This window comes from Corvus moneduloides, chromosome 22 (assembly GCF_009650955.1).
Source record: "Corvus moneduloides isolate bCorMon1 chromosome 22, bCorMon1.pri, whole genome shotgun sequence".
Taxonomy (NCBI): Eukaryota; Metazoa; Chordata; class Aves; order Passeriformes; family Corvidae; genus Corvus; species Corvus moneduloides.
The window spans coordinates 5,776,379-5,802,166 of record NC_045497.1 but is presented as its reverse complement, the minus strand read 5'-3'; the positions used below and the strand labels follow the sequence as shown (position 1 = coordinate 5,802,166).

At 52.1% G+C, this 25,788-nt stretch overlaps 1 protein-coding gene across 1 annotated transcript in view; it reads left to right on the top strand.

The window, feature by feature from the left end:
- Nucleotides 1-4,382: 4,382 nt before the first annotated feature.
- IFFO2 (intermediate filament family orphan 2) overlaps nt 4,383-25,788 on the top strand; it is a 46,870-nt gene continuing 25,464 nt past the window's right edge. Inside the window, exon 1 of the mRNA XM_032131360.1 lies at nt 4,383-5,112. Within this exon, the coding sequence (XP_031987251.1) occupies nt 4,502-5,112 (611 nt within the window). The 5' untranslated portion in view covers nt 4,383-4,501. The remainder of the gene's footprint in view (nt 5,113-25,788) is intronic.

Below are 25,788 nucleotides of genomic sequence, written 5' to 3'. Positions count from 1 at the left end.
TCCCTGCTGGAGCAGACGAGGGGAGGTGGGAGATGCCGGCGCAGGGACCGGGGTGCTCGGGGGAAGCCCAGCCCCACATTCCCGATCCATGGCTCCCACCAGGACGATTTCCTTCCTGTGCCCTGTAAAAAACCTCCCAGGCTAAAAACCCACGGCGCAAGCGAGGAAAAGAATCAGCTAATGGCTTCTGGAAGAGAGATTTAGACAGGGAGCTAAAAATAAAGCCCAGTTCAACTTAACCCTCCTCAGGGCTCGGAGCTTGGGGTGCTGCTCAACCCAGCAAACTTTGGGGCATCGACGAGAAAGAAATCATTCATTATGGTAATTTAAAAGTCATCCTGCATTTCAATTAATCAGGCCAGGGGCCGCCTGCTGCCTTCAAAACGAAAAGCGTGACCATTTGGGGATTGAAACGGAGCACGTGGACCTGCCCGGATCCCCGGCGCAGCATCCTGAGATCATCCCGGGGAAGCTGCCGGAGCAATCGCCGCCCCTGGGCCACACCTGGGCAGCCTGTCCGGGCCCATCGCTGCATATTTGCCGCTCTACTCAATGCGGATGCAAATGTTTGGTTCCTAAGGAAGCAGAGAGCTCCGCCGCCGTCTCCACGGAAATACCGGCGTGTCCCGACCGCGGATGCTCCGCTCAGCATCTTTATCTCCTCCTGAGCTCAGCCGCCTCTCGGGGCTGCACCTGGGGCAGAAGGTTTTGTTTGCAAAATATTTACACCTCTCCACGGAGGAGATCAGCCCCGGCCGGGCTGGGAGGGATATCCGCTGGGGATATGAATCCAAGCCTTCCCTTGCGTCCCAAAATCTCTGCTGCTGGGCTCGTGCAGCTCTTTGGCTGTGCAGGAACATCCTCTCTCTTTGCGGCTGGATCTGTTTCGTGCTGCTGACCCCCATAAACCCCCAAATGCGGGCAAACGAGGTTTTTGTGACCGCGGGAATAAACCTGCGGCGGGAGAAGGTGCTGTGCTTCAGCGGCGGCTCCTCTCTCCCCTGAGCTGATAGGACAGGGAGGGGACAAACGGGGGGACCAAGTGGGAGACCAAGCAGCGTTTTGGGAGGAGAAACCTCCTTTAAAGGCAGTGAAGGTGCAGGGAGGAGCAGCTGCTGCTCTGTCGCTGCCGGTGTCACTCATCCCTCCCACGAGCACTTTCTGTTCCCGCAGCGTGCCCGGGTGACGATTCCCGGCACGATCCAAAGGCTTCCCCTAAGCGGCAGGGAACCAGCCCGGTGACTGACCCGGCCCTTTCCCCGGGCTGGGCACAGCTCCGGTGCCTCCGCGGGTGTTTCGGTGCGGCTGAGTCACCGCGGAGTCACCGGGGCCGTCCCCAAGTCCTGCCCATCCTCCGGGCGGGCAGGGCTGCTCCTGCCCCCATTTCCCAAGAAAAAATCCCGCTGCCGGTGCAGAAAAGGCGCTGCTGGGGCGGGAAAGGCTTTGCTGGCCAAAAATGCATCCGGGATGAGGCTGATGCCACCCCCCTGATGATGCTCGTGCACCATCACAGGGGGCTGGGGTAAAAAACAACCATTTTGGAGGTGGAACTGCCGGAGATTCTGCTGCTTTCAGCAGCCGGGTTTGCCCAACCACCCTCACCCAGGAAACTGTGGGAGGGTGAGAGCCCCAAGGGAGCGACACCAACCCCGTGGTGATGCCCTTCAGCCCAGGGAGCAGCGCCTACGGCACTGGACGGGAGCCCTGGGGTTCGGTTTGGGTCGGTTTGCCTGGAAAATGGTCACTGCACCAAGGAAACAAGAACTTCCCATCAGTACCAGACTGACAGAGCGTCCAGGAATACAACCGGCCCCAGGAAAATTAATATTAAAAATCTGAGCAGATCTAGAGAGCAGCCCTGGGAACGATCATCGAGGTTTGGGAACGCAGGATGCTGCCCAAGCGAAGGGAAAATTCCCCAGATTCCCCAGTCCCTGCTCCAGCCCGAGTTTGGGGGAAGCAACTGGGAGCAAAGCCACCCCCAAAGCGTTGTTATTATCGTCGGCATCAGCGGCGTCCCCGCGCTCAGAAATAGCCCCATTTCCCAGCCCTTTTCCTCCCAGTCCAAATCGGAAAGGGCTCATCCGCGCTCCGTTATTTATATCTGCAACTGGCAGGCGGCGGGGAGCTTTCCTGGGCAGGAATCGCAGGAATTCCCTGCAGGAATGTCCCGGGCCTGGCACGGGGCTGGTGGCAGCGGTCAGGCCGGGGCTGCAGGGCCCTCCCGGAGCGGGGATTCCCATCTCTCCCAGCCCAAGATTAATTAATTACTGCGATTAATGCAGGGCGATTCCCTTTCAGGGGCCGGGATGGAGCCGCAGCGGGATCCTGGAGGTGACCGCGGCCATCCCAGGGAGGGGATGGAGCTCATTAGGGAAAGGACTCATTTGAGTTAACGACCTTGGGACGAGGCGCCGGTGGACCCGGGGCGCTGCAAGATCACGGGGCAGGTACCAAACCCATCATTGTCCGGTTTATCACCCCCTCGGGTGCTTTCCTGCTTCCCTACGGGAGAAAATAAAACTCAGCTGGATTTCCCCACCTGCTGACCACGGGGTTCTGAAATCACCCGGCTCCTTCCAGCACCACCAGCGAGGGTGCCCAAACCGGGGAAATCCGTAAAATCCACAAAATCCCAGCATGGTTTGGGTTGGAAGGGACCTTAAAGCTCATCCCATTCCACCCCCTGCCACGGGCAGGGACGCCTCCCACTATCCCAGGTGGTTCCAAGCCTTGGAATTACCCAGATCTGGGCCAAACCCACTCCTGGCTGGCTGCTGCCCCCAGGAATGTCCTCAGTAGGGGCAGTTTTAGTGAATTCCTGCATTTCCCGAGTATTTCTGTGGATCTGCGCGGTGGCACAAGCCACGAACACATTTCCTAGGCAGCTGCAAGGGGTTTTTCATTGGAACCTGGCTCTGTTTGCTGACACCCAGCAGCAGCCACAGCCCTGCCCTGCAGCCGGGCACCGAGGGGGGTTCTGTAGCCTCAGCCCCGGACACAACTGAGCTGAGGAGGTTTTGTGCTCGGGGAGAGACAATCTCTCAGGTGTTTCTTTGAGTCACCCTTTTAATGAAGCACCTCCACCCAGCACATTTATGGTTTTTTTTTCCAGGAGGTGCTGGGAAAACACAGGTTTGTAACCCATTAACAGAGCCCTTTGAAGAGCCCTGGCTTTGGTGCTGAGCGTGGCTGGAGGTGCTGGTGGAGTTTCAGCGAGTGGGGACAAAAAAATATAAATATAAACAAATATAAATATAGCCTGGCAAGCCCTATGGTTTTATTTCAGAAAGGATGTTTGAGTAAACAGGGCTCCTGCAGCTTCACGCCAACCCAACACAGTTTTCCCTGTGTTTCCCTTGCATCATTCCCTGCCCAGCAGAGCAATGTGGCAATCACATCATTCAATTAAACAATATCCTTTGATTGCCCAGAGGTCCGGGAGCAGCAGTTGGGAAACGCTCATTTAATAACTTAATTATTATAATATCAGCATTGTTTAGCACTTAGGCAGGGCCCTGCTTTGGGATAACAAAATCCAAGGTTTATAATTTAGTGTGATCTGACCTAATCGTGCAATCATGGGATCATGCAGTGTTGAAGGATTGGAATGGCCCTTAAAGATCATCCAGTCCCAACCCTGCCACGGACAGGGACAATTCCCACTATCCCAGGTTGCTCAAGGCCTTATCCAACCTGGCTTTGAATGCTGCCAGGGATGTGGCATCCACAGCTTCTCTGGGCACCCTGTGCCAGGGCCTCCCCACCCTCACAGGGAACAATTCCTGCCCAACATCCGACCAAAATTTCCCCTCCTTCACTTTGCACCCATTTCCCCTTGTCCCGTCACTCCAGCTGCTGATGCAGAGGCTTTCCTGCAGCCCCTTCATCCCCTGGAAGGTGCTACGGTGTTCCCACAGCCCCTTCTCCTCTCCAGGCTGAACATTCCCAACTCTCCCAGCCAGGCTCCACAGGGGTTAGCAGGGGATTAATAATTCCGTGGCGTTCCCGAGAGCCGGCAGCGGGCTTGTAAGGCCTGTATCTCATTTCCTGTACGGTTGCCCGTTAATGCGGGGGCTCCCTGCGGGCTCTGGAGCGCCTTTGGGCCCCGGGGCCCCCCAAAAATCACCGCCGCCCCCGAATCCCGAACCCCGCGCTGGGGACACGTGGAGGGACCGGCGGCTCCTGCGGCACCGCGGGGCGGGGCCATGCAAATGAGCCGCGTTGCCGTGGCAACAGGGGCGTGGCTATGGAAATGAGAGGCCGGGTATGGAAATAGGGGCGGGGCTATGGAAATAGCGGGCAGTGGGCGGAGCCTCGGCCCGGCGCGGGGAGGATGAGGCGGGGCCGGGCCCGCCCCGCGCTCCCGCCCAGAGCCCTCAGAGCGCGGCGCGGCGGCGGCGGCCGCAGAGACAGCGCCAGCCCCGGCACGGCCGCTCCGCACCGCCGGTACCGCCGGCCCTCCATCACCGCCGGCCCCTCCATCACCGCCCCCTCCGCCATGAACTCGCTGCTGTTCGGGGAGATGGCCCGCGCCTTCTCCCCCGCCGCCGCCGCCGCTGCTGCCGCCGCCTCCTCCTGCCCGCTGGGCCCCGGCGGCGGCGGCCCCGCGGCGGCCGGGGGGGGCCCGCCGGTGACGGCGGCGCTGCGGAACGACCTGGGCTCCAACATCCATCTGCTCAAGGGGCTGAACGTGCGGTTCCGCTGCTTCCTGGCCAAGGTGCACGAGCTGGAGCGGCGGAACCGGCTGCTGGAGAAGCAGCTGGCGGCCCAGCAGAGCGAGCGCGACCGCCGGCTGCGCTACAAGACCTTCTCCCGGGACCAGGCGGTGCAGACGGACGGCGGGACCCCGCCGCTGGTGCCGCCGCCGGGCCCCGGGCACGGGGCGCTGCCGTCGCCGCCGCACTACGGGCGCCTGCCCGGCACCATCTGGAGCTACACCCAGGTGCGGCGCACCGGCGGCGGCGGCCTGGAGACCGTGCAGGGCCCCGGCGTGTCCTGGGTGCACCCGGACGGCGTCGGGGTGCAGATCGACACCATCACCCCCGAGATCCGCGCCCTCTACAACGTGCTGGCCAAAGTCAAGCGGGAGCGCGACGAGTACAAGAGGAAGTGAGTGATGGGGGATGCGGGCGGTCCGCGCTGCACTGCGGGGAAACGGGGCCAGCCCTCCCCGGGAGCGCTCGGGGACAGCGCTGGGGACGCGGGCACCGGGCTCCCCCTCCCCGGCCGTCTCTGCGGGCGGGGGATGCGCCCCGGGGATGGTGGGGGGCTTTTCCTCGGGGTGGGTGTTGAACCTCATCTCGGTACCCAGAAAATTGTGGGATCCATCCCTGTGGGGATGGAGAGCCTGGATCTTGTAAGGAGCATTGTCAGGTTAACTTAAAAAAAAAAAAAAAAAAATATATATATATATATATATATATATATATGCAATTTATATATATATGTATATTTTTTTTTTAGAAGGGAAATAATCAGTTATTAATATTGCATTGCATAGTTACTCCTAAATTTAGCTCGCCTTCATTTTTTTGGTCTGATTACTCCAGTAGTCGGTTCTGTGTGCCAGCTGCCCGAAATTAGCTCAGTGCTGCAATATTTGGGTTGCAAATACTGCAGGGCAGGGTTTGTACTCCGAGATGTTCCTCGGAATTAGCCAAAACAAAAGCCTTTGTAAGCCCTGCTGGTCTGGAGGTCTCCCCTGGCCTGTGGCAAGCCCTGGGGTTGGAATGGTGATGGATAGCGTTCCCTTGGATTGCTGTGGCAGAGATGGAGGCCAGAGAGGGAAAAAAAATGTAGTTGGGCTTCTGCAGGGAGATTCCTGCATTGTCTGAGGAGCTGCTGTCCTTCGAGGCTGGCGTGGGCTCTCCCGGCTGGACTTCGGGATTATTTAGCTTTAAAATGCATTTCCTGCTCGCCCAGCCGGGGTTTTTCCCTGCAGAACGCACTGAATCCGTTCTCATTTTCTGCGTTTCCTGGCTCTGTGGCCTGTGGAGCGTGGCTGGGTCCCTTCTGCCCAGGTTTACCCACTGCAGTGAGCTATTTGCACACCTCAGAGGGTCAGCAGCAGCTTTTGTAACAACCTCCCCTGCTGAAATCACCCGGCTCAGAGGCATTTTTGGGGCAGGTTTGGCTGCTCCAGTAGGAATTTGTGGCCTGTTCCTTGGCCAAGGCTCCGTCTGCTTCCAGTGCATCTCCTTGGAGCTCGTGTGCCTCGGTTGCTCTGTCCCTCATAGCTGGAGCCACTGGTGTGGGTGGAAAAAAGGAGCTGGTCTCTGTTTTCCAGCCTGGAGTAGTGGCTGCCATGGTGGCACGGGGTGGTTTTTGTTTCTGTGGCTGGTCCCAAGGAATGGGAGGAGCAGGGAGCAGAGGAAGTGGTACTGGATGGTGCCTTGGGTGAAGGGGGATCCGTGTGGGGTGTGGGTTGTGTCACCAAAACTTGGGGCTGCTTCTGCTTTTCCATGGATATGTGATTTATTTCCACTTCTGGGGGAAGAGGAGACTTGTGGGCCCTCAGGTTCAGCCTTTCTGCTGATACAAAGTTGATTTTTCTGCTTTTACTCCCTTGTGTAAAGCATGTTTTCCCTCTAGTCTGTGTTCTTGCACACTCAGAGATTGCATAAACCAGATAAATTCAGTGGAGCAAAGGGGAACCTCAGATCTTATTCTTGCCCTTGAAAGAGATTTTCCTTCTGGGTAAAACAATGTGATTAACGCATATCAACACGTCCCACGTTGGTGATGTTGCATCTGCAGTGTGGGTTTTATGGATGCTCATTACTGTGGAGCTGGAATTGGTCACTGATCCGTGACCTTCACTCCCACATGGACAGCACACACTCGTTTTTGGGGGATTGGCTTTTTCCTCTGGGGCCTTGAGCTGCCTTGGGCAAGCTCAGGGAGCAAGACCGTGCTGTTTGAAGTCACTCCTGGCAGTCCAGTGAAGCAGCTGGGTTTAGCTCTGGGTGGTGCAGTGTTTGTCAGCCTTCCTGCAGGGCTTGGGACGGTGTTTGTTTGTGCAGGGCTGGGGGTCCCTGTCCTGGCACCTCTCCGTGTCTGCACTAAATGCACTCTTTGGGCTTCCCTTACCTTGCTGTGATCCCTTTGAGGCTCCAGGTTTATTTAGGGAGCTGAGCTCCAGGTGGAGCAGGAGCCTTGTGCCCGTCTCCTGATGGGCTGTTGGGGCTCGTGGGAAGTTGGGCACGAGCTCAAGCTCCCAGCCCAGGTGTGTGACCAGGAGAAGAACCTTTGATTGCTCAGTGTGAGAGCCAGCAGAACCTTTGGGGAGCAGCCGGGCCTTGTAACCTCACCGAGGAGCCACCAGCCCATAGCCAAGCATCTTCAAGCAGATAACGATAATTCCATTTATTTCCTGGGGCAAGGGAGGCTGTTCCCCCTTTCCTGGGTGACCACTTGGTTAAGGAGGTTGTGGCTACGAAATGTTTCTGGTTTGATTTGGCTACGAGGGAAAGCCAGGCAGGTGGTGACGTGGGGCACGGGAATGCTGCTCAGGGAAGTGCTGGGTGTCCAGCACTCACCTCGGATGTCTCTGTTGTTGTTGTGGAAGGCAAACTCCCCGATGTCACACCTGGGAACTGGAAAATGCAGGGGTGGAACTCGGAGGGGAAATAATCCCTTTGGTTTCCTTTCTTTTAAAGGAAAAGTAGCCTTGCTGCTGTAAAATAACAGTGGGACAGCATCTGGGATGCTCTTTCCAATGAAATTCTGCCTGTGCAATTTCTGGGATTAGCAATGGCTCCATTTGGGGAAATATGTTTAATTTCTTTGTTCCATTCCCTAAAATAATTTTCCTAGGACGTTGTAACACAACAAACTGGAGCTCTGGAATCAGTTGAGCACACAGATCATTTTTTACCCAGGTTTTTGTTTCTGTCTGAAGTAAAATGTTCCCTCTGAGGAGCCCAGCAGATATTTCAGACCAGAACTGCTTTTTCTTTTTCCCCCCAGGTGATGATATTTTACCCAAATAATGTATAAATTTGAATATTTTCTACGTATTGTGCTGTCTTAATCTCATATTTTTTAGCAGTGGTCATGATTTTATACGAGATTATGACTTCAGTGAGGGAGTTAAAAACTGGAGGAGTTTTAGAGGGAAAATGAAGTTAAATTAATTTTCTTCATTTTTTTTTTTCCCAGCTATGCTTGCATTTAGAAGCGCTTTTGACCACAGGTCTGACTCCAAATCAGATCATTTATTGTTTATCTGTCAGATCTTTGGTAATTTTTATCTACTGTTGCACTTTTAGCAAGAAAAGGCAGAACTGTCTTTCTGCAAAATTGCACTTTTGCAGTCAAAGCAGCTCAATAAAAAAATACTTTCAGGGACAGTTAATTGAAAACGGAGCAAAGTCACAATTTTTAATTTAAAACACGCAGGTGAAGTGATTTTTTTTTTTTCCTGGACAGAATAAAAAACAATAATCAGCCGTAGTGCTTCGGCTGCTTTGAGGTGAGAGTGAGCAGCTGCGGGTTCCTCCAGGAGCAGGGCTGGAATCCGGGATTCTGCATCCCTGGGGGGATGGATGCACAGGTTTGGCTCCTCCCTGGCACGGATTTGGGGTTGATCCCTCCAGGTTATTCAGGAGAAAAATCTGCTTTTGGAGGAGCAGCTGGGGGGTGAGCCCAGCCCTGGCCCTGTTGTTTGGGGATCTTTGTCCCGTTTCTGGGAAGCTCCGGAGCCTCAACCCCTCCAATGGCACCGCTGGGGAGGGTCCAGCTGGGAGGGAACTGGGCAGAACCAAGGGGATTGTCCCCCCACAATTAGTTAAAGCCTGTTAATCGCTAACCAGGGCTGCGTGGCACGTGGAAGGCGTGGGGGCGATGCCCGGCTCCCCGGGCCGAGGTGTCAGCTTCCCGAGATCCCTGAAGAGCCGCCCCATCCCTGGGCTCCGCGACAGCGCTGCTGCGTGTGGCCAGCCCAGGCTGCTGACTCGGTGAAATCCTCCTGCAGTCACTCCCTGCCCTCCGTCCCTGCCCTCCGTCCCTGCCTCTCCTCGAGCTGTGAGAGCGCAGCTCCAGCCCCGGCACTTGGGGTAGATTTGTATATTTATGGTTCCACGATTACTCGTAATTGCTGCAGATATTGAGTCTGCCAGATGTTGGTTGTCTTTTCCAGCACGGGCTTAACTGGTACTAAGAGTTGAACTGGAAATAATTGTTTTACCTCAGGATGGTATTTCACTGGGAAGATTAATAAAGTCCACTTGGAAAAGAGATTATCTTAAATTTGCTGCAGCTGGGAAGGACAAAGATTATCATTGTCAAAGGCAGCGCGCGTCAAAACTCACTGGAGCTTGTTTTTTTTAGAGAAGGGAACTTAATAAAAATGTGCTTAGGATAAGCCCTGGAGGAATGTCTGAGAACTTTTAAAGCTAAAATATCAGCAGTAACAAGATGCAAATGTTCTGCATAGACCCAATCAAAAACAAATAATTTTTTCATCCCCCTGGAGGAATGTTACCAGCGTGGCAGACCTGTCCCTGCCTCGATTGGTCACAGGGCTGGCAGGAACAATCTCTGTGGAAAGCCACCTCTTTTAACTCTGCTATTCCTGCTTTTCTTTTTCTCTTTTAGAGGGATAATTATTTTTCAATGTGGCTTTTCACAGAAATTCCGGATTTTCCACCGCTTCCAGAGCAGCCTGGTCTGGGGGATTTTTGGCTGCCCCTTACAAGATGTGAAGTTTGATATGAAATGCTGGCTCTGGTGAAACCTGAGACTCAGGCTTGAAAAGCCCCTTTTTCCCTGGGCTGGGAGAACGTCAGTTTTTTGCAGTGGAGAAGGGATAAAATTGCCTGATGTGAAAAAATCTTGGCTGTGTGGCACAAATATTCAGTTGTAATTGCTGGGTGGAAAGTGGCACTGCTCGGAGCTGTGCAAGTGAAGCACCGTAAGAATAAAGTTCCCCTAAATAATTCCATTTTTCCTTCTAGACTGCTGCTGCAGACACACACAGTTAGGATACACACGGGCTAGCTGGAGCACTCTCACAGATCACAGGTTTATTTATTTTTTTTTCCCCCCATGATACAGCTGGAAACTGGGACTTCTGGGTTGTAGGGATGTAGGAGAAGGTTTGGAAGGAGGAGAGGGTGTTTCCCTTTGATCCTGCTTTCTAGCAGTGCTCCACGGTGGGGTTGGGGCTGTGCTTGAAGTATTTAATAGGCAGAGAAATCTCTGTGTGTGCCCTAAATGGTTTGTAACGGGAGGGCTGAGTGTGTTATGACTGACTTGAAGAAGTTGTCATTCTGAACTTTATCTTTAAATTAGAATTGAAATAATGCATTTGTAAGTGGGGAGAAAAATGCCCTCCTCACGCTGTGGTTGGAGTTTCAGAGAAACTGGGGCCACGTTCCTCAAGGAGGAGCTTCCCCTGCTGCAAGAGAACCACAGGCCTTTGGGTGTGTGTGTGTGTTTTGAATTTACCTTTTGATTTCTCCTGTGACTCACTCTGGGGGGCTCCGGGCTTTCTGAAGGCAATAAACCCCCAGATTTTCAGAGCACAGAGTAGGTTTGGGAGCAAACCCCTCAAATAGCTCAGATCTTAAACCCAAATAATCTCCCCAGCCCCTGCAGCGTGGGGCTGAGGTGGAAGCAAACTCAAGAACAAGTGATTTCCAGCTCTTCTCTTGGATAACCAGGGGCTCTGGAGCAGAGGTGCCTCTGGAGTGCTGGACATGGAGCTAAAGAAAGCTCTGCACCCACCTCCAGCTCAGCAGCTGCTTTTTTTTGTGGCTCAGGGCTTGTGGTGCTGCTGTGCCAGGTCTCGAGCTGGTTTCCTGCATCTGCTTTTCTCTGACCAAATTTACTTTTCTTCTGTGCTAGAAATACTCACAGGATGTTGGTTTTTTGCTCCTCAAGGGGCCCTGTGAGTCTTTTCCAACTCAGGATATTCTGATTCTAAATCTCCATCTTGGTGTTTAAAACCAGCTTTTAAAGGAAGAGATTTCTTCCAGGTTTTTTTAAGTTAAAAAACTTAGAAAGTGTCTGTGTGTGCACTGTTCGGTGGGACTGAAATTCCTGCGTAGCCTTGTGACCTCTTCCTATAAAAAATTACCTTGTTCCAAGAGCCCTGAAGGGATTAGTGAGAAGTGATAATAAAAAGCAGTAAATGATAAGAAATGGAACAAGACTGATACGGCTTGGGAAACAAGGCACAGGGAAATCATGGAATCACAGGGTGGTTCGGGTGGGAAGGGCCCTTAAAGGTCCAATTCCACCCCCCTGCCATGGGCAGGGACACCTTCCACTGTCCCAGGGTGCTCCAAGCCCTGTCCAGCCTGGCCTTGGGCACTGCCAGGGATCCAGGGGCAGCCCCAGCTGAGTGTTTCCTCAGGTTTCTAACCTTGAACCTCCCATTCTTGCATCTGAAGGGAAGGAATTTGCCTCCACTTCACGATAAATTTGGAAGAAGGGGCAAAAATAAGATGATTGTAGTATGGCAACAGCCTGGGCACACCCAGAGCTTCCTGAATTTCAAATATATCCTTAAAATGCCTTAATTTGGGTCGGCCTCTTCTCCCAGGGAACAGAGACAGGATGAGAGGAAACGGCCTCGTGTTGCACCAGAGGAGCTTTAGATTGGATAGAGGGAAAATTTCTTTGTGGAAAGGCTCACAGAGCCCCAGCACAGGCTGCCCAGGGCAGTGGTGGAGTCACCATCCTTGGGAATGTTCAAAAACCGTGTTCATGTGGCACCTGGGGATGTGTTTTGGATGCCTGTTGATGCTGGAGGAGTCGTGTGGGAGGGCGAGATCTGGTTTTGATGCCAGAGAAATAAAGAACTCGTCTGGTGTTTCCTAATCCCGGGTGTCACCTCGCCCAGAAACAGTTCTTATCAGATTATTACCAGATCATCCTGCTTCAAATTAAACCTGCAACAAGCTCAGGTGATTTACCAGAGGTGCTTTCACCTCAGGCGATGACTTCAGGAAGTTTGGGAAAGATTCCCTGACTTTTTCTGGTGCTGTGGCAGGAAGTGGCAGCTGGGGGACGCACACATTTTTACCACCACTGGGTTACCGAGGCACTTTGTTTCAAAAACCTTTTAAAAATTAAATTCTCAGCCGTGCTTTAAAAGGCCTGGAGCGTGTGGGAGCCTCTCCCGTGTCGTTCTCTGCGAGTGCCGCTGGTCCATGTGCAGGAATGACATCAGCTGTGGCTCTGGGTCTCCTTCAGGAAGGGAGGGCTGGCAGAGAATGGAGCTCTGTGCCCGCTAACGAAGTGTCCTGCTCGTTAGGGACCCAGGCCAGCGGCCAGCACCGCGTCACCGGCTGAAATGACAGGCGGAGAGTCCCTGCAGCCCTTTGTTCCTGCGTCCATCCACTCCTCTCCATGTGACTCTCTGGCTCCACTGTGTTTTGCTGGGCTCCCTGTGTCCCACTTCCCCAAAACCTTGGTAATTTGGATCCCTTTCCAAGTGGAGTTTGGGATTGCACCGAGTCACGTCGGCTCTTTGTGCCCACGCTGCTCCTTCTCGCTGGGGACGGGTTCAGGTGTCCCTTTTTTGGCTTTTTCTGCCTGGAAAGCAGCACCATTCCTTGCTCTGGAGATGGAATTTCCCTGTGTGTGATCAGAGCCTTGCACTGCTGCTGGGTTTAGTCTTCAATCTGATGCTCATTTCAGGGGGTTTGTTCTGAATTTGCACTGAAATCCAGTCAAAACCAAGGCTTGGTGTTACAGCCTGCACCTCAGTTCCATGTAACTCCCCAAATCTCTTGGTTCTGTGGATAAACCATTTAAAATTTCCCAAACCTAAGGGTTTGGGAGCAGCTAAACTTCACCCAAAGCTCTGTATTTTGTGGTTGTGGGCACTCAGGGGTGCCTGGGTTTATTTGCTGGGAAAGGTTTGGGGGCCCTGTGTGTGTGCACAGACACCAGCACTTGGAAAAGGGCTGGAAAACGCGACAGCTCCGAGATCCTGGAATAAAGAGAGGAGGAATTAACTTGCTCCTCTTCATGTGGGCAAGGGAAGTTGTTAATTTGCAGTGGCTCATCCAGCCAGGGAATGATGAAAGAAGTGATGATTTACAGCAGGACTGGATCCCCCTTTCCCTTAAATGCAGTGACTCAGGCTGGAATCTGAGATCAAAGGGATCCTGCCTCAGGATTGATTCCAAATTGGTGATTCTGCTGGAAAATGTCTCTCTGCCTGTGGATTCTCACAGGTAAAATTTGTCTCTGAGGGGAGGAAATACAACTCTGCCATTTTTATTATTTTTTTTTTTAATGAAGCTCCCTCTGATACAGAGAACAGAATTTAAATTGAACAGGCCCGTGTCAGTTCAGTCACAGAATTTGACCCTGACGAGTCAAATCTGGTTAAAGAAAAAACCAGGCACTGGTGTGAATTTACAGAATTCCATGAATTGGCAGGGGGTGCATTAATATTGAATCTCAATGGGGATATTTCAATATCAATATTTAATACTTCAAACAGCTGTTGTCATTAAAACTGCTACAAGAAAATCCCCCTCTCGCAGGCAGAAAAGAAATCTTTATTTCCCTCTCTAAATTCTTCCATAAGGCATTGGCCATATGCTGAAGCATTGGGCAGTCTGGAATCTTTTCCCAACTCTTCTATTAAATTTCCCCCCAAATGACTATGCCAGAATCACCTCACCTTTGGTTCTTTCTGCAATTTTTAAAACACTTTCTTTCTTATTTTTTCTCCTCTCTTTTTTATTATTTTGTCTCAAGAAAAGGAGAAACGGGGAGCGCAGAGCAGTTAAAAATTCCTTGAAGCCCTGGAAAATGTGTTCCCACTAATCTGTATTCTCCACCCGGCACAGAGCTGCTGGCTGTCAGTGGGAGAGCAGCTTTCCTTGTTCCAGGGACAAAGTGACCCTGGGAATGTTGTCCCACGTGCAGAGAGGCTGCACGGGGCTGGGTCCCCTCGGGAAGGGCTCCTGTGGGGAGCCTGCCCCGGAGCACAGATGGATCTGCAAATAAACCCCTTTTCCTTCCTTCTCCTCTCCCTTTGAGGCAGGGGATTCTCCTCTCCGTTGGTCTGCGATGCGGGCGGGCTCTTCCCTGCTCAGTTTTGGTGGCTGGGAGGAATTCTATATTTTTTCACCTATTATTTAAGGTAGGAGAGGGTGGGAGCCTCACGTGGGGCTGTGGGTGTGGAGGCACCGAGCTGCTCTGCATTTGTTTCAGCCCTAGAAGAGGTGTCCCCCTGTTTCCAAATGCGGAGCCTTTTCCTTTTCCCAGCCTTCAGTGGAGCATTAATTACTGTTTGATCTTTCTCCTATAAAATTCCCAATGAGATACAGCTCCGGGCCCGTGGGCAGGGATTTATTCCCTGTGGTGAGCTGTGGGTTAGGGCGGGTTTGGGTCCATGACTCAGCTCCATTCTCCTGAAATTGTAGGGCACTGGAAGGCGGGGGAATGAGGTCAGTGCCTCAGTCACTCCGGCCCTTTGCCCTGGCCTTCTGCAGTGGGGAAAGGCTGGGAGGAGAATTGGGATTGTTCATCCTGGAGAGTGAAGCTCTGGAGTGACCTGGTTGTGGCCTTCCCATGCCTGAAGGAGCTGCAGGAAGGATGGAGAGGGATTATTTACAGGGATCAGGACAAGGGGGAACGGCTTTAAACTAAAAGAGGGACAGTTTAGATGGGATTTTGAGAAGGAATTCTCCACCATGAGGGTGGGGAGGCCCTGGCACAGGGCGCCCAGAGAAGCTGTGGCTGCCCCTGGATCCCTGGAAGTGTCCAAGGCCAGGCTGGAACAGCCTGGGACAGTGGGAGGTGTCCCTGCCCATGGCAAAGGGATTTGAACTGGATCAACTTTAAGGTCCCTCCCAACCCAAACCATTCTGGGATTCCATGAAAACCACGTCTGTGCTGGAGCTCTCCTGCTGTCCATCCCTTCCCCTCCACAAATACCCCAGGGCTGCCCCTGCCCTGGCTGTTTGTGTCCCCCGCTACTAAAAATTCAAGTACTAAACCCAATTCTTGGAAGTTTATACAACTGAGGCAGAAAAGCAACTATTTGTGTGAATAGAAGACTCTGCCTTTATATAAATATTTAAAATTTGATGTCCCAACTGCCACCTTTATTAATTTACTTCCCTCTCAATGGCAGAGTGCTGTGGTTTAATGGTAATTAACCACAATTAACTGGGAACCCTAAACTTTATCAATCTGCCCATTGTACCAGAGGTGATAAAAGCAGCCCGAACAGGGGGCACGTTCCTTGTGTGTTCAAGTGTCCCTGGAGCCCCTGAAGAACAGTTTATTTCTTGCCCTCCGTTAACATCTGTGTTTGTTACAGTTGTGACACTGCACGTTAAATATGTTTACCTTTGTGAAGGTAATAGAGCTCCTCAAATGCAGATAAGGGAATGGATCTGCAGGAGCCCTCCAGGGGTGCTGTGTGTTCCTCAGGTGCCTTCGGAGCCCTTGAAGAGCAGTTTATTTCTTACCCTTTGTTAACATTTTTGTTACAGTCTTGGCACTGCACATTAAATATATTTACCCTTTCAAAGGCAATCAGACTCTTCAAATGCAGATAAGGGAATGGATCCATAGGAGCACTCCTGGGGGTGCTGTGTGTTCCTCAGGTGCCATCGGAGCCCTTGAAGAGCAGTTTATTTCTTGCCCTTGTGTTCTTACAACCCTGACACTGCACATGAAAGCTACACTTCGATATATTTACATTTTCAAAGGTAATAAAACTCTGGAAATGTAGATAATGGATCTATAGGAGCACTGTGGGAGTTCTGTGCATTCCCACCAGTGGCCTCGGAGCCCTTGAAGAAAAGTTGATTTCTTTTGAGGTCCCAATCTCAACACTGCACATAAAAGCTGCACTTAATATATTTACTTTTTCAAAAGTCATAAAGCTCTTAAAACAGAGATAATGGATATGTAGGACACTGCTGGGAGGCTTTGCTGTGCCCTAGGTGTGTATTCCACCTGTCTTCCTGACTCCTGGGAGCAGATAAGCTTTATCTCACTTTTTCTTTGATCTTTAGTAGGTTCAGTAAACGTGTTTAGTGTTGGGACAGAGATTAGGGTGACCCGAGCTCTCAGTTTTGAGTTTGGGTGACTTTGGCTCTCGGTTTTGAGGCTGGTTCTGAAAGGATGTGGTGGGAGAGGGAGATAAACCCAAAGACAAGGTGAGGAGGGCATGGGCACTCCATTATTTTTGCTGCTTCAGGCTGGAGAACTGCACAAGGGAATGCAAATCATGTGGTAATGAATTCCAGCGGGCTCCTTTCCACAGGAGGGTAATCCTGAGCTATTATCACTTGGTCTTATCAGGGCCTTTTCCAATGACTGAGGTGATAACAGCAGTTACGTCGTGGCTGGGCAGAGAGGGTTATTTATAGACAGCATTTACTCATGGAATCAGAAAGTAAATAAAGGCCTTTTATGAGAGAGGATGTTCAGCAGCAGTGTTTTGAGCCTTGTGCAGGTTCCATTCTAAGAGCTGAGCTCAGCCAGTGCACATTGAATTGCATAGTTCAGTGCTGCTTTACAGGATGGAGCAGTTTGTCCCAAAAACGGGTGATTTGCCCGAATGCTGGAGTGAGAGGAGATGGGAATATCCTGGTGGGGTTCATGTGTTGGTATTTGGCAGCAGGTGATGGAAGTGGTGCTGTCCCGGGTGGGTTTGTGCCATCCCAGGGATTTATTTCCTTTTTTTTCAGCCTGGCGTGTCCCCGAGAGCAATGCTTCAGGAATTAGGCTGCTCCCCGTCAGCCTAACTGGGATGGATTTCCAGCTCTGGGAATCAGGGAGACAGCCCTGGGTTGCTGCCAGGGCCACACTGAGCCCTGTCCTGGCTCACCCTCCCCACCAGAGACCTCACTGGGACCCTTGGTGGGGCTCCCCTTGAAGCCCAGGGTGCAGTTCCAGTGCCAGGAGATCCCTGCTCCGTCTGGAGAGCAGGAGACCCACGGCACCACTCCAAACATCCACATTTCCCTCTCCACAAGATTGCCCTGAAGTCACAAGGCAGTTGTGAAACAAAATAATCCTCACCCTACATGGGAAAACTTTCCTGCAGTCACAGGCCTGGTGGACAGTTCCTGGGAGCTGTGAGGAAGGAATCTTCCCCGGAGTCATGTGCAGCCGCTGAGATAATGCCCTGTTTTCACTTGGCAGCCTCCAGGAGGACATTCAGGAGAGCTTTCACGAGGTGTTTATAGGGAAGAGAAAGGAAAAACATGCCACAGAAGTTTGCCTGGACTTTCCGACAGCTTAGATCTTATTATGGCCTTAAATCCCTCCTGGAACTCCTTGTCTGAGCTGCCGGAACTTTGGCAGAGTCTCTGCCCGGTGCTGAGAGGCCTCGGCAGCAGTAGGAGGTGAGAAATGACAAAGGAAACATCCTGAGCACCATAAAAACACAAATGTATTTTTAAAAGGGTGATGGTGTGTATTAGGGCATGCTCTTATGTCACCTTCTCAGAGCGGCTGCCAGGCTGGAGCTATGGGGAATTATTCTGCTTTGTTACAGCGTGTTCTTGATTGGGGTTCCAAATCTGGTTTATTTGTGGGCTTTGTTTTTCTTACTCTTTTTCCCTCCTGCCTGAGATCCCTCCTCCATATTAATGTTCTTATCAGCTCTGGAAGTGTCTCCTGCGTTCGGGGGATAAAAAAAAACCCCAACCAGAATAAAGAACTGAGAAATCAGAAGGAAAGGTTGAGAGAAGGGAAAATACAGGTATATGTGGAAAAATATGGGTTCTTCTCATGCTACTTAAAGACCTGAGGGAGAGCCTTGAAAATCAACTCAAGTCTCGTGTGCTGGATTTTATTTTGAAGCTCTTGGGGTGCTTGGCGTCAGAAGTGAGTCCTGCCAAAGCCTGCTGGGTGCTGGCAGTGCCCTTCAGGACCTGTGGGGTTTATCAGTGGGTGCTTTAGGTTACCCTAAGATCCATGTGCTGGAGGGGAGGCGAAGGAATTAGAGATGGGGAGAGGAGAAACAGGGTGGGACCCCTGCTTTGGAAGCCTCGGGAGGCCGGTCACGTTTTTAGTGGGGAGGGTGGGAGTGCCAGGTCATGTTTGGTGGGTGGCAGCTTGCAAAGAGCTTTTATTTATTACAAATATTTGCTTAACACTACCTGGGGTGCAGGTTACAGGGCACGGAGGATTTTTCCTAAAGTCCTCATGTGGGTCAATCCTGCATCTTAGCAACTTATTAAAACTTTATTGAAGGCTGGGATAATAAGATTTTTTGGTAATATTTTTATTTAATTTTTTAATTCTTTTTTTTTTTTTTTCCTATTAAACTTGGGCCAGGCATGCCGGTGCCTATCTCCCGCTGGTTTATTACATTTGATGAACTGAGGAGCATGAGGCAGTTTCCAAGTTTTCCTAAACAATGGCTGGATTTTGCGGTGATTATCCCGTGACTCAGCCATAATCACCCCTTCCCATGGCGAAGCTTCGCTGCTGCACTCCAGTTTTGTGGGGAACTCCCTTGTAAACAACCCAACTCCAATTTGCAGGAGCTGCTCCTGGCTCTGGCCTGTCCTGTGTTCCTGTCGGTAATGATGTGGCTGCGGGGCTGAGCTGTCCAAAGGAATCACATGGCTTTACTGGGACACCGGATAATGACACGCTGTGTCCCCGCCGCAGCCTCCCCTTTGTCTGCTCGGGGTCTCTGAAGCTTCTTTTGACCTTCCCACTGCAATCCTACAAGTTTCTCACATTAGCACTCGCACCAGAAGAATTGGAGATGATGAATAGTCCGGGCCAGGGGTGAAATGGGATTTAAAAGCACTGGATGGGCTCCTTCTTCCTGCCCTGCTATTGCAGGGTCAGCAAAAAAAAACTCCTTCAAGATGTCCAACTTCTGCTTCTCATTTGTTCGGGGCTGCCTGGGCCTGGCTGCCAGACCCTCATAATGAAATTTAACCCCCCTGCATCCCATAGGTGGGGAGATAAACATAGAGCACTTTCTCAGGAGCAGAGGATAACTGGGTTTGGGACTTTTGCAGGAAGTTTAGAAAAAATACTGACTTAAATCAGTGCTTTCTTCGGGCTCAACATCTCTGTTCTCTGCCCTTTGCTGAAGTTTTATCTTCAGGATCTTTTGGATTCCAGGATCTTTTGCAGCCTCAATGATTCTAAAGCATCTGCTGCTGTGTTCTGGTAGTGTTTTCTTCAAAGAGAGTGGGCCGCAGTGAGTTTATTCAGCTGAATTTCGCAGCAGTTTTTTATATTTGCCTGGGCCACAGTGTTGGGACAAAACACCTGAATGCACAACGCACTAAATCCCATAAAACTGCAGCTTGTCAACAGGCGGGGCTGTAAAAGAAATGTAAATAAATGTCTGTGCGTGAGGGGCTGTCGTTAATGCAGGAGGTTTGTAGTGCTTCTGTTTGCTGGAGATTCCCTTCCCCGGGAATTCAGGATTTGATAATTAACTCGTAGCCAGCAGCACTCCCAGCAATGTAATCCTGTGCTTTTCAGATTACCTGTTTCCAAAGGAGTCGCAGTAATTACTTTATCTGCGGCTGTGACAACAGTTGTACAGGAGTGTGATGTTCCGTGGGGCTGTTCCCTGAGCTCTGCCCGCAGTTGTCTTCTCAGGCCTGGGGAACATTCCCTGGATCCCTCAGTGGCAGAGGAGATAAGGATTTGGTAATGTGCGGAGAGGAGCGTGGAGCTGCTTGTTTGGGAGAAAACAGTTTGATCAGAGTGGAGCTAAAAATGAGAGTGCGGTACAGAGACTGCTGGAGCTCTGGAAAAACGGGATTTCTTCCCAGTTTTAGCTGAGTTCTGTGGAACTTCCCCTCTCCCTTCCATGGCAGGGGTTGGAATAAATCGGTCTTTAAAGTCCCATCCAACCCAAACCATTCTCCTTTCCCTCTTTGTTCTTCAGTTGTGCCAGTCCCCGAGTTCCCAGCAGCACCCTGAGACCCCTCAGAGGTAAAATAAGAACAGCAGCACAGGAAAAAGCCTTGGAAATGTGATGCCATCCTCCCAAATTGAAACCAGGATGTGCCTGTCTTAAAACCTCTTTTCATTGCTAATAAAAGTAGATAAAGAAATGGAAAAAATAAGCAGATACACAATGCAAACTGGGGGAGATGGCTTGGATTTGATGGCTAGAGGAGCAGGAGAACTGGGAATCTGAGCCTTTTCCCGGGAAGGAAGGTGGCGTAGCCTCCTAGGCCACAGTCATATTTACAAGGATGACTTAGTTCTGCCCAGCTGAGCTCGAGAGAAGCCCGGCCTGCAGCGCCCTGGTTCTGATCCTGCCCCAGGTGCCACGGGCTGTGCCAGAGGGGTGTCTGGGGTAAATCTCCTCAGATCAAACCACATTCCCTGTGCCATGTGGGCACGTCCCTGGGATCGGAGCTGCCTTGTCGAGCAGTGTGTGCCATCCCCTCCAAGAGTGAAATGTCCCCGCAGGTGTCCCTGGGAGGCTCCGTGTCCCTGCAGGCGGCTGAATTGGGACTGGCTCTAGGGACTGAGGCCCTGTGGGCACAGGGAGGGCAGTGGCCTGTCCCAGTGGCACACAGCAGCTTGCTAGAACTTGGTGTTTTGGCTAATTCCGTTCTTTGGCAGCTCACGTGTCCCTGGTGTTGTGTCTCTGGTGGCTCCAAGTCTGTCTCAAAGAAACGAGGGGCAGTCTCAGAAATTGGAAGTTGGAAGTTCATCATCATATTTCCCTTTTTTATTACTTCCTAGAGCTATCTGGCTTTGGAGAGGTTCCTCTTCTCTGTGCTGCACATTTTCCCCCTCCCCACTGACGTTTTCACCCCGTGTTATCATTGATGTTTTTCTGATTGCAGGCTTGTTTGTGCTTGTTCTGTTGGCTGCTTTTCCATGATTTCCAGAGTAAATCTCTCCCCCCACTCAGCGAAGGCCCAGGCCAGCCCTGCAGACCTTTGCCCAGGCTGCTGTTTCCCACAAGGCTCTTTTGTTGGTTGCAGTTCTGGGTTGCTGCAGTCCCGGGCAGCTGGCTGGGAATGGGAGGCAGGCAGTGCTGAACAAATCCCTCTCCCCTTCCCTGGGGGCTGCTCTGCCTCCCCAAAAACTGCATTTCAGCTGTCAAAAACTGCAGCAGATCCCTACTGCAGAATTATTTGTTCATGCTTAAGAGCTGTGCATTTGTTCAGGGCTTGTAAACACTGTCAGCAAGGTTTTGACAGGAGTGAAAAATGAATTTAAGTTGCTTGTGTGGAGGGAAATGAAACCAGCTTTGGCTCTGCCTGCAGCCTGCCAGGGGTAAAACAGAGGGAAGAAATCATTCCCTGTGAGGCCCTGGCATAGGTTCCCAGAGAAGCTGTGGATTCCTGATCCCTGGAAGTGTCCAAGGCCGGGTTGGATGGGGCTTGGAACACCCTGGGATAGTGGGAGGTGTCCCTGCCCATGGCAGAGGGATTGGAACGGGATCAACTTTAAGGTCCCTCCCATCCCAAACCATCCTGGGATTCTGTGAAATCCAGTTCTGTGAAATCCAGCTTGGTCTGTTATTTCTTGTGGTTTCGGTGCTGGGGCAGGTTGGGCACAAATTTGCAGAGGAAGATACAGAAAGCAGAGTTTAGTTCACATTCTGTTATCAAAGCACAAATTATGTCCCAAGCCTTTCTCCACACCTGGTGGTACCTTATCAGCCAGAGCAGTTTATGACTAACCCCAAATCCTTCTCTGCAGGAAACGCTGTGTTCCTGCGACGGCACAACGGTGGGAGGTGTGATAAAATGTACTTTTAATTACACTCCAGTTTCTTGAGTGTGGATACTTCATTTATAAAGACTGCACAGGCAGAGGCCTTTTGTGGTTTTGCTCCTTGGGATGTAACAGCTCTGCTGCTCTGAGGCAGCTCCGATTTCCTGAGATCAGGAGCAGCACAAGGGCCAGGTTGCAATGGACAGATGCTGTGAGCTTCCATGAAACTCTGGGAAGGAATTAACTAAGGAATTAATTTCAGTGACCAGGTTCTCCTCAGGAGTGTGTACTCTTGGCCATCGTGGGTGGGAGATGTGGCTTTGGACACCTCTCATGGTTTAACCTGGTAAACAGTGTTTAAAATAATTTATCACTGTGGGATAGGCATATCAGTGATAGGCAGGCTGGGCTTCTGTCGCCTTCAGCCTGATCTTTTTCTCCAGAAGAATAAGCAATGGGATTAGGGAAGGGAAGAGTGGGCAGCAGAAAGAAGAAGCTGTACAAAAGTTTTCTGTCCAGGCTTTTCCTACTTGCAGAAGTTCTGGATTCTCCTGTGGAATGGCTTAGGACAGTGATTAGATTTTTCCTTCACTTTGTTGGGTGTGAGGCTGAAAAAACCTCAAGTTCACCATCAGCAGGTCTGTGCAAGGCCAGGAGATGTTGTAGGCGTTTCCTCTGTTGTATCAGCCTCGCCTGCCGTGCCTGTTTTGAAGGAGTTTCTCGTGTCCTTGTGAAGGGATTTCTGTGCAAGGGGCTGGGCAGGGACAACAAGAGGGATCCTGAGCTTATCCAAGATTCAAAAGGCAGCTTCAGCAGTGCCCTTTGTGGTAGCAGGAATAAGTCACACAGGAGCGGTGACTCGGAGCTCTGCAGCTTCCAGGGTGGCTAAAGCTGCACGGTTCCCTGCGGATTCTCCTGCTCTATTGGGAGCCCCATAATTTTCCTTCTGAAGGAATGCAGGCTCGGCTGCTGCTTTTACTTGATGTTGTTGACCTGTGGTGTCATTAAACCCGGGTTTTGTTTGAACAGCCCGTGTGGGCAGCGAGGAGACACAAAGGAACCTGCAGATGATTTTTTATTGTGGTTCCAGTAACAGGCTGGAGCATCTTCCTTGCTGGGTGTAATCTGGGGGTGTAATTAGGCAATGTTTTCCTGTAGAGTAACTCCTTTTAGCAATTTTCTTCACAAGGAATTGCTGTTCAAAGGTCTGCTTGCTGCTTTAGGTAGAGCCCAGGCCTAGAGTAAGACTTGAATATGAAACCTCTCCTTTATGGTGGAACACCCATCCCGAGTGGTGCAAAGGGGGCAGGTTCTGCTCTGCAGAGGTTTGATGTCTCGCAGTAGAGGCTCAGGGATAAACTCCCCCGTGCCTCTGATGTTTGGGAAGTTCTGCTCTGCAGAGATTTGGTGTCTCACAGTAGAGGCTCAGGGATAAACTCCCCCGTGGCTCTGATGTTTGGGAATTTTGATGCTGGAGTGATCCTGGCAAAGAGCTTCTGTGGAGAGGGTGTTGCAACAGGCAGGAACACAACTTCACTCAAATGCTGCATCCTCTGTTCCAGCCAGGCTTTAATGGAATCAGCCCTTCCCATTAAATTAATATGCTTTCCACAGGGCCCATCAACTAACATTTAATTTGCTTCAATGAGGCCGGGCATGTTGGATCAACATGATCAACACTTGGGATAATCAGGAAGAATCCCTGTATTTTACAGCATCTTAAAAATGCTCATTTAGACAGAGGGAGCAATTGTGAAGAATCTACTTGGTTGATGCAGCTTTATGTCTAATTTAGTGCAAAACCAAGATTGGAAGGAAAATGATCTCTTAGGCAAGGATTCCAAAATCAGAGAGAATGGTGAATTGTTAGTTTGTTTTGGGTTTTTTTTTTTTTTTTGTTTGTCTCTTTTGTTTTGTTTAACAAAACCTGGGAGGTTGTGGTTGCCCCGTGCCTGGAAGTGTCCAAGGCCAGGCTGGATGGGGCTTGGAGCAGTCTGGGACGGTGGGAGGTGTCCCTGCCCATGGCAGGGGGTGGAATGGGATGAGCTTTAAGGTCTTTCCAATCCAAACCACTGTGGGATTCCATGAAAGTAAAGAAGGCTTCATAGAGTTCTTTTTTTAAAATGAAATCCAGCTTGCCTAGTTCAGATCTTTTGAGCCAATGGAGCTGTTTGAGGTTACAATCCCAAACTCCCTTCCAGCCTCAGGAATGGTTTGGGGTGGGGGCAGATGGGGCTTTTCCCACAGCTGACAAAATGGTTAAATGGACCCTGGTGCTGCAGCAGAAGTTGGGTGTCATGAGAGCTTCTCTGAATCTGTTCAGAAGATCTGGAACACGATCCTTTCCCATCCCAAACAGCAACAACCCTGCCCAAACAGCAACAACCCTGCCCAGATTCTGCCGTGGCCGAGGGCAGGATTAAAGCGCCGATCCTTTTGTGTGGGCAGCCAGGTTGGTACATCTGAGGGGCCCTCGAGTGCAGTGCAGGGAAATCAGCGTGCAGAGCTGCACCCTGTGCTGCAGCTGGGTGCCGTGTGGGTGATCAGGGGGGTTACTGGGCACGTTCTGCAGCCCCGGGCAAGGGCTGAGTGACTCCCCAGCGCGAGAGCGCCGCGAGTGGCACGCCCAGCGCAGCGTGGGGCCACCAGCAGTGCCAGTGTGGGCACAGCCCTGTGCTGAGGGCTCCTGTGAGTGCCATGGTGCCAGTGTGGGCACAGCCCTGTGCTGAGGGCTCCTGTGAGTGCCATGGTGCCAGTGTGGGCACAGCCCTGTGCTGAGGGCTCCTGTGAGTGCCATGGTGCCAGCACAGGCACATCCTCGTGCTCAGGGCTCCTGTGAGTGCCATGGTGCCAGTGTGGGCACAGCCCTGTGCTCAGGGCTCCTGTGAGTGCCACGGTGCCAGTGTGGGCACATCCTCGTGCTCAGGGCTCCTGTGAGTGCCACGGTGCCAGTGTGGGCACATCCTCGTGCTCAGGGCTCCTGTGAGTGCCATGGTGCCAGTGTGGGCACAGCCCTGTGCTGAGGGCTCCTGTGAGTGCCATGGTGCCAGCACAGGCACATCCTCGTGCTCAGGGCTCCTGTGAGTGCCATGGTGCCAGTGTGGGCACAGCCCTGTGCTCAGGGCCCCTGTGAGTGCCATGGTGCCAGTGTGGGCACATCCTCGTGCTCAGGGCTCCTGTGAGTGCCATGGTGCCAGTGTGGGCACATCTCGTGCTCAGGGCCCCTGTGAGTGCCGTGGTGCCAGCACAGGCACATCCTCGTGCTCAGGGCTCCTGTGAGTGCCATGGTACCAGTGTGGGCACATCTCGTGCTCAGGGCCCCTGTGAGTGCCATGGTGCCAGCACAGGCACATCCTCGTGCTCAGGGCCCCTGTGAGTGCCATGGTGCCAGCGTGGGCACGGCCCTGTGCTCAGGGCTCCTGTGAGTGCCATGGTGCCAGTGTGGGCACATCCTCGTGCTCAGGGCTCCTGTGAGTGCCATGGTGCCAGCGTGGGCACGGCCCTGTGCTCAGGGCTCCTGTGAGTGCCATGGTGCCAGTGTGGGCACATCTCGTGCTCAGGGCTCCTGTGAGTGCCATGGTGCCAGTGTGGGCACATCTCATGCTCAGGGCTCCTGTGAGTGCCACAGTGCCAGTGTGGGCACATCCTCGTGCTCAGGGCTCCTGTGAGTGCCATGGTGCCAGTGTGGGCACATCTCGTGCTCAGGACTCCTGTGAGTGCCACGGTGCCAGTGTGGGCACATCCTCGTGCTCAGGGCTCCTGTGAGTGCCACGGTGCCAGTGTGGGCACATCTCGTGCTCAGGGCCCCTGTGAGTGCCATGGTGCCAGTGTGGGCACATCTCGTGCTCAGGGCTCCTGTGAGTGCCACGGTGCCAGTGTGGGCACATCTCGTGCTCAGGGCTCCTGTGAGTGCCATGGTGCCAGTGTGGGCACATCCTCATGCTCAGGGCTCCTGTGAGTGCCATGGTGCCAGTGTGGGCACATCTCGTGCTCAGGGCTCCTGTGAGTGCCATGGTGCCAGCGTGGGCACGGCCCCGTGCTCAGGGCTCCTGTGAGTGCCACGGTGCCAGTGTGGGCACATCCTCGTGCTCAGGGCTCCTGTGAGTGCCATGGTGCCAGTGTGGGCAC